Raw genomic sequence first — 8,686 nt, forward strand, 5'->3', positions numbered from 1 at the left:
TTTATGTATTAAAAATATAGTTTTTTTTTATAATAAATATTCTCAGAAATACTTCTCAAGTTACATTGGCTACTCCCAACTTTGGTGTACATAGTGCTAACAAAAGTGAAGTAATTCTTATGTAACATGTAACGATTAATTTTAAAACATACATATAGAGGCTGTAAATTACATGATAACGATAGGGGCATTTTGGACCCACTTTTGAATGGGTGAACAGTCCCAACCCTTTTCTTTGGTATAAGACACAATGAAGTGTTTAGGAACCCAACTTTGTCCTTTTGACACTCTTTCTCTCTGCAGCTCCCTCTGTCTTTCCTCAACACTTTTCTTTGCATCTCTAGCTTTTTCCCAGTCTTTGCTCAAAATGGCTTGGCTCAACTCACCCCAAACAAGAGCTGTTTCTGTTGGCCACACACTCTGATAATACAATATTCATATCAAACTCAGGAAGACATGCACATTGGCATTTTCAGCAATAAAAGTTGACAAAAGGATATTTCCTTACATGTGCGCATGAAACATATAAGATATAACAACTTTCAGCCATTCATTTTTAAATAAATAATGGGTAGAATAAGTAAAGATTGTGTATGCAATCTCATAGGATCTCAAGGAGTGTTAATTTGTGTAATCTACTGATTAATTTATTACCTCTGGATCCTTGACAATAGGAGGTTGGAGCCCTGAAATAACTTGTTTTGCATCATATATCACTCTTACGTCTGAATTGTCTGTATTCTTCAACGTTACAGTACTACAACAATGCATTTTATGGGATTAGGAACATACCATCAAAATTCCAATGACATATAGGTAACTAATAAAACTTCAAAGTTATGTACCTATCCCAATGACCTTCAACTTTGTACAGAAGTTTCATGGAGTTTGAATCAAAGATCTTCCCTTTAATCGTTCTTCCACTTGCCCCAAACCCAAAGAAAGATTGAGTTGTGTAGCTTAATTCTGCCACTAGGCCTGTTTGTGGGCACCTGATATTAACATTGCCTATCCAATCATTTCCAGGGACTGGAAGCATTCTGATAAGAAAATTAGGAGAATTCAATTCGTATGTCTCTCCATGATTATGGAGCTTCAGCTGCCGTTTGCCATGCACATGAGCTTCTACTGATGCACCTGCATATTTGGTTTTGTTATGTATAAAACTATCTTTATAATAATCTTAATTAGTTCTAAGTTTTGTGAACCAGAACATGAGAACATTCATGTTCATAGTCGTAGTCAATTGAAGCAAAAATAAGAATGGGAAATTTTTAGAAGGGCATATAAATACTATTGAATATATACGTTTAGTAAAAGTAGAAATTGATATATATATTTTATCAAAAAGAACATGTTGGCTGAAGAATTTCACCAGTGAATTTTGGAACAGTAGCGTGGCACCATATCGTTTCTATATTTTCCTTTTCATCGGTGGCATGGAGAGCAGATACCGGAGGGTGATGTGAAACCTGCAAACCAAGCATGCATGTATAATTATCTTTGTTGATTCTCAAACAAAAAAAAGAAAAGAAACAAGGACTGATTTTATGCGAGAACAAGTCAAAAATGTAGAAATGAGAAAATCTAACATGTAAAAATATAAACACACAAAAAAAATAGCAAAATGAAAAATATTGAAAGAAGAGATCACAACATATTTATATGATTCAATTACTTTGGCTTACATTCACGAGAGAGAGCAAATTCTAAAATTTGAAAACAAGTTTTTATGCTAGAGCAACTCTTGTTTTCCTCAAAAATCTTTTGACCTCTAATCGATTTTCCGTTCCTCTTTGTTGGAAAAAAAATATCTTTTTTTTAATATACAATAATGATAAAAAAAAAACATATTAAAATAACACTATAAAAGAAATAAAAAAATCATATATACAAATTTATTTAATATGATTCAACCTTTCATAATTATGTCTACGAGATGTTCATTATCTATCAAAATGTATTACAAATATATCTAAAAATCTTTCCTTCAAATTTTGTTAATGAAATTTGAAAATTCCTTCCTCACAAATTTTATGGGTAAAACTTGAAAATCTCTCCTCACAAGTTTTATGGATGAAACTTGAAAATCATTCCCTCACAAATTAAGTTTTCAGGTAAAACTTGAAATCACTCCTTCACAAGTTTTCTAACAAAATTTGTAAAACTCCCTTCATATGACCTCCTTTTTTTTTATAGTTGATAATCCCCTCTACAGGTTGAGTAATTATTCTCATATTCAAGAATTTTTATTTATTGACCTTACATTCTAATCTTAAAAAAAAGAAAACAATTTTTTAAAATAAATATAATATATTTCACTTCTACGCAATATCTTAAAAGAATTGATATCTTTTAAATCTAAATAATATATCATAGATTTTAATTTAGAAAATTGAATTGTTTTCCTAACAATTCCCCGACCCCCTCAATTAAAATTTTCAAATTTGATCTTTTTGTTGTTATGAATGTTTGTTACAATCATCTTCAATCATACTTTTACTTGCAGTATTTCTTGTCTTCATTTCTTGAGTATTAAAATTATTGTATGTCAATCTTCAATACTCAAGTGACAGATCAACATACTCCACAAATCATAAGCTTTGATGTCATTGTTAGGAAAAAAAAACTCATTTTCTCTTACGCACAATAATGATAAGAAACACAATAAAACAACTTCATAAAAGAAATAAAAAAACATACAAATTTTATTTATTGTGGTTCAACCTCTCATACTTATGTCCACAAGATATTCATTATTGATCAAAATATATTACAAATATATATATATATATATATATATATATATATATATCAAAATTTTATCTTCAAGTTTTATGGATGAAACTTAAAAGCCACTTCTTCACAAGTTTTATAAATGAAATTTTAAAACTCTTTCCTCACAAGTTTTATGTTGAAACTTGAAAATTTTTCTTTACAAATTTTTTGGCAAAACTTGAAAATCCTCTTTCATAAATTTTTTTGGTGAAATCTTAAAACTCTCCAAAATACTAAGACTAAGTCTTATAAAAAGATAAATTGAACCTATCAGATGAATGGTGACAGATTAAACTTATAAAATTGGACAAAAAAAAATTATAAAACATACAAATGATATATTAGCTTTTGACTCATAATTAATAATAATCGAAGAAATGGAAAAGGGTACGTGTGCACTACAAATTTATGGCCATGACATGTTCAAGCATTTCATGATGCTATGTTGAGGCCAAAATGAGAATGTACCTGCTCGAGTAAGACATTAAGGTTTCCTTTGGAAACATGGTGAGTTTCACCAAGTGTGGGATTGTAGGGAGCCAGTCCAAACCATAGGGGGCGTACTGTAGAAATGCTCCATGCTACAACAGATATGAATCTATCCATTGATGTCTTCCCACTGTTGATTATGCTTAGCAAGTTTGATGTTGTGGAATATACACACTCCCCATAGCACTGAAGCTCTGACTTCGGCATGTTGAACACAGGTGGCAGCTGCATCAATCAGCTAGAATAATCAATGATATAACAATAATATTAGTGAGTCGGGTGAAAATCGTTCAGATTATTCGATTGAGGCCTACAATCTAACCATGAGGGTAGGTTAGTTCAAATATTTTTTAGAAAATAAATCACATCAAAATTTTTATTAAAGTTTATTTTGTTAAAAATGTTAGACTTTAGATCATTCATAAAGCATTACAAGTAGCTTATTTAAATAAAAATAAATTAGTATTTGTTGTTGTTATTAAAATCATACATTTTTTTTAATCTTTTTAAATGTAAGCACGTTACTTACATCAAGCTTATAAATTTATTATGGGATAAATTTCTGCTATATTTAGTGATTTTATTATAAAATATATTTTTAAATAAGTTGATAGCACAAGTGTTAAATTTTAATCAAACTTCTAGTTCAAACCACATATTTTTATATATAGCTCAAAGCAACTTTTAAAATAGACTTATTAAAAAGTAATTTAATCATACTTATGTCATATATTTATAACAGACGTTAGATCCAAGTTTAATAAAATCTAACTTGACCTAATTTATTTTTACTTGTATATATGAATCCAATTAAAACGTCTTTTGTCCAAAATGAAAAGGAAATGAAAGAATAATGTTACTATCATGTATTTATATTGTCATTTTATTTCGTATAAAAAAAAATAGACAGAGAATTTGTTTTAGATCCATGAATATGATCTAAGCATTATCCCAAAACTAAAATTAAGGACTAATTATACTATGTAAAGACAAAAATAATCTTATGTAAAAAAATTAAGTTATTTTAAACATGCATATATATATTTCTTTTAAATCAAACAATATATATAAACCAGTATATGAACCTAGTGGTAAGATGTTGAGGTAGTATATTCATATAATTTTGTTTGAATTTTATTGTTATCATTGTAATTTTTATAAATAAAATAAGTTAAACAATCTAAAAAATCTCAATTTCTATTTCTTTTCCATCTTTCATATATTTTTTTACACCATCTTTCCTATTTCTAAAACGTAGCATAAACTAAAAGTTAATTAAAAAGAAGGAAGAAAGAAACGTTGATAAAAATGAACGTTAACTACTTGCCTTGAAGCAGGAGACATCAGATCCTGGGCGCACATTCTTAAAGAGAGTTAGTATGCGCCGCAAAAAGTTTGGAGCTTTATAATTTGCGTCCGGAGGATCTGATTCACTCTCTACCGTGAATGGCTTTGCCAGCACAATTCTTGTTTCCTACATATATACATGAGAATTGAGAAGAAAAGACAACACTTCATCTTTTATATTATACTATTTCTCACTCAGAGAAATGAAGTTTCATGAGAACCAGAATATACTTACCATCATGTATTTTATGGATGAAAAAACCTTTGTCTTGTCAGCCTCACCCTCCACACCAAACTCACTATATATACCCGCCATTTCCTCTTTCCATTTTCAATATTATAATTGTTGAAAAAAATAACTTTTTATTTCTTTATGCATAGTGACGAGAAAATACATAAAAATTAGAGTAAGATCATCCACAACTTTCAGTTTCTCGTGTGCATTCATTATCTCAAACGTCTTACACGTGTATATGAAAATCTTTTCTTTATATTTTGTGAGTCAAATTTGGAAACTCTTTCCTTATATGTTTTATAAATGGAATTTTAAAACTTTTCATTCATAGATTTTTTGACCAAATATGACAAACACTCATTTACATAATTCTCTCTTATTTTGGATATTGATCCCTTCTACATGACTACATGTCAAGTAATTCTTTTTATACCGATAGCCTTTATTTATTGGCTTACTATTTTAATTTTTTTTAAAAATAAATCTATAAATAAATTTGATATTTAAAAATAAACAATATATTTATATATTTAAAGAATATAGTAAAAATTTGAAATTAAAATTTCGAATCGCTCTCCCTTAGCAATGATAACATGATCCATGATACCAAATATTGTAAATAACTACGCTTCTAACCAAAAACAGATACCATAAATTCTGGTCAGGGTAGGTAGGTACTATTTAAGAAATTAACTATTGCATCATACTATTTAAGAGAAGAAAAAAAGAAGCGGTGGGCCAGTGCATTCAAAAGATCTTTTTTTGTTTCCGGTTAAGAAATAAATGGTTTTTACGAAAAAAATCGGCTTGATGTGTTCTTCAATTCAATTTTCCAACCTGCAAAATATTGTGCATTCTAAAAAAACACTCATCATTTGTAGTTAAAATGGATTAAGCGCCCTGAAATTTGTCAAATGAGAAGATTTGACAAATTTGACGATTATATTACTAATATATACTTTTTTATGGATATATTATCTATTAATATGATGTATCCTATATTTTATTAAAAAACATATAGGAGGATAAATTTTATGGGTATTAAAGTGTCATTTTTTATATATGTATTTTGATCTTTGATCAACCGCGATTTAATTAATAGTTTCTATTTTAAGAAGACTTGACTGAAAGTAAAGATTGATTAGACTTGCATAGATTATATATATACTGACCTGGACAACTTAACCGAGCTTCATATGATAATTGGTGAGTTGCTGAAAATGTATGTCCATCTATCTAATTATCTTTAACTTAAGACAAGAGGGTTGCAAGATAAAATAGTTACAATCTTAGATGCATGTTCCATGATAAGTGCAGATCTTGATATTATAAACAGTTATCATCATAAGTATAATGCTATTATAATTCCATTTTATGATAAGCGGAGATATCATATGATAAGTTAGTTATCATCATATAACGTTTACTTCATTTTCTTTTGGGAGATAAAACTCCTTTCGGATTCTTTTGAGAAAAAGTGAGATATGCTAGGTAAAGAGTGACAATAAATGGGGGAGATGAGTTAGTAGTAGCTTTTGATTAAGGATGTTCGTGGTTCAGTTTGGTTTGATTTTTAACTGAAAATTCATCTGAATTGAATAACAAAAATATGTGAGATTCGATTTGATTTGATTTTTTTTTAAATATCTAAATCGAATCGAATCAATAGGTTGTGATTTGATTTTGACGATTTTTTTACATTTTTTTTGTATACAATCATAATTATCTCTAACATTCACATAGTGAAACCAATCACTATCAGTTATGTGTTATTCTCTAATATTCACAAAGTAGAAAAAAAAAGAATTTTTAAGAAAAAAAGACTCAAAAGAAAGAAACTCTCACTCTTAGAGGAGAAGCAAACAAAGGTGGTAGCGCGACACAATCACGTAAAGGTACAGAGGTAGAGAACGACAAAGCCGCAGAGGAGGGCACTCAAGTGAGAGAGAAGCGAATAGAGAGGCAGTGGTGGGCGAAGGTGCAGAGGCCAGATGGTGGAGGAGGACTATTAGATGAGAGGGAGAGAATAGCGGACGAACAAAGGAGAACACTTAGATTAGAGAGAGAGGTGACATTGATAGAGAACATTTCTAATTTGAGAATGAGAGTGAACAACATAGAATTTAACTTACACTCACGCACGTAGACGCAATTATGGACAACACTATCGTTCGATTGGTTTCGGTTCGATTCTAGTTGATTAAATCAAAAATCCAACGATTCTTTGAAAAACACATTCAAAAAATCTAAACTTTATTAGTTTTTTTATTCAGTTTTTTTTTTCATTCTAGGAGAGATATACAAACAAAAAAGGTTAAATACTTGAGTATTTCGGTAATAACACGTATACCTTGTTATTGGAAAAAAAATTACAAAATCATGAATAAAAGTCATAAAATAAAATAAAAACTGAAACTTGCCAAATTTTATATTTTAAATAAAAATTAATTAATAACCAAAGAGTGTGTAAAAAAAAAAGTTAGAGAGTTTTTCTAACATTAAGTCATTACTTCTAGCAATAATATTGCGGTTATGAAAAAAATAGAATTTCTCTAAAAGAAATGCATATTCACAATAAAAAAATGATATATACAAAAAAATTCAACAATGAAGAGAGAGAAACTTCACAATAACAATGACAAATATTCTAGTTATTGATTTGTATAACTTAAAACAAATACATACAACTATTCTTATGAATAAAAAAGATGACAGCTTAGAAAACCTAACGCGTGGAGCCTCGTCCATGATAAGAAAAAGACACCGACATGACATATAGAGGGTGATGAAGCAACTGAAGCCCGCCTACAATCTTACGGACAGGAACTAGGCAAGAAAAATCCACTCACTACAAATATGTTATGACTATTTATGTTCTATAAAATTAATTTATAGTATTTATCTCTGTAAAAAATATATTCAGAGACATATATAGAAGATGACTAAAGGGATATAAATGGTTAACATAGAATTTATAGTAAGAACGTTTAGAATAAAATAAATAGTTTAGATTAATGAATATTATTACGTATTATTATTGTCATAATTTTTCTATCATTATTAAAAATATTATTACATATTATTGTTGTTGTAGTTCTCTTTGTTATTATTGTTCTCGTTCTCGTTATTAGAATTGGTACCACTACCACTTTCACCGTACTTTTACTATATCATCATCATTGTTATCATTACTTCTACTACTGTCGTTACTACCATTTTTACTACCATCATCATTATCATTATCATTGTCATAATTGTTGCACTTTCACCATCATCAATGTTGTCATCACCATCGTCTCCACCACCACCATCGTTATTGTTGATGGTTAGCTCATGTAATGGTAATGATTGTATTAATAGTGATGGAAGTGACAATGATTGTGACACTGATGGTGGTGGCGACTGCAACGGTGGTGATAGCGGCTATAATAGAGATAATAACAACATCAATGGTGGTGATGATAATTTTAAAAATAAGGATGACAATAATAATAATAGAAAGAATTACAATAATGATAATACGTAATAGCATCTTTTAATTTAAGTCATTTATTTAAATATACAAATTATTATTAATTATTTTTATATTTTCACTTGAGATACCCCACATATATATATATATAAGTTTATATAAAGATAAGACACAACTTATATAAGACAAAGACAATTATTGTTCTCTTTAAAAATTTTCAAAGAGATTATGAATTATTTATCTCATTTCTAATACAAATTCATATGAAATGATAAAATATAAAAGAAGTGAAATCCAATCTCAAATCTTAATTAATAGGAATAAAAAGGCTTTAAAAAAATATAATATCTTCACACGACTAGATA

The 8,686-nt window shown here is 28.7% G+C and overlaps 1 protein-coding gene across 1 annotated transcript; it reads right to left on the reverse strand.

The window, feature by feature from the left end:
* On the reverse strand, positions 1–5,004 carry LOC109809248 (oxysterol-binding protein-related protein 4C). Its single transcript, XM_020372498.3, has 7 exons — positions 4,850–5,004; positions 4,595–4,741; positions 3,247–3,492; positions 1,376–1,472; positions 846–1,137; positions 655–757; positions 1–420 (listed from the first exon to the last, which is right to left on the reverse strand). The coding sequence occupies exons 1-7, from the start codon at positions 4,928–4,930 to the stop codon at positions 169–171; spliced, it is 1,218 nt and encodes a 405-aa protein (XP_020228087.2). The 5' UTR covers positions 4,931–5,004; the 3' UTR covers positions 1–168.
* Positions 5,005–8,686: the final 3,682 nt, after the last annotated feature.

This window comes from Cajanus cajan, chromosome 5, assembly GCF_000230855.2.
Source record: "Cajanus cajan strain Asha chromosome 5, NIPB_CcT2T_4, whole genome shotgun sequence".
NCBI lineage: Eukaryota > Viridiplantae > Streptophyta > Magnoliopsida > Fabales > Fabaceae > Cajanus > Cajanus cajan.

What these genes read in the sequence shown, in the direction of transcription:
- LOC109809248 (XM_020372498.3), bottom strand. Translation starts at nt 4,930, where the DNA reads ATGGCGGGTATATATAGTGAGTTTGGTGTGGAGGGTGAGGCTGACAAG. An exon ending in CATCCATAAAATACATGATG is followed by an intron (nt 4,742 to 4,849) that starts GTAAGTATATTC and finishes GTATATATGTAG; the next exon opens with GAAACAAGAATTGTGCTGGC. An exon ending in TTAATGTCTTACTCGAGCAG is followed by an intron (nt 1,473 to 3,246) that starts GTACATTCTCAT and finishes CTTGGTTTGCAG; the next exon opens with GTTTCACATCACCCTCCGGT.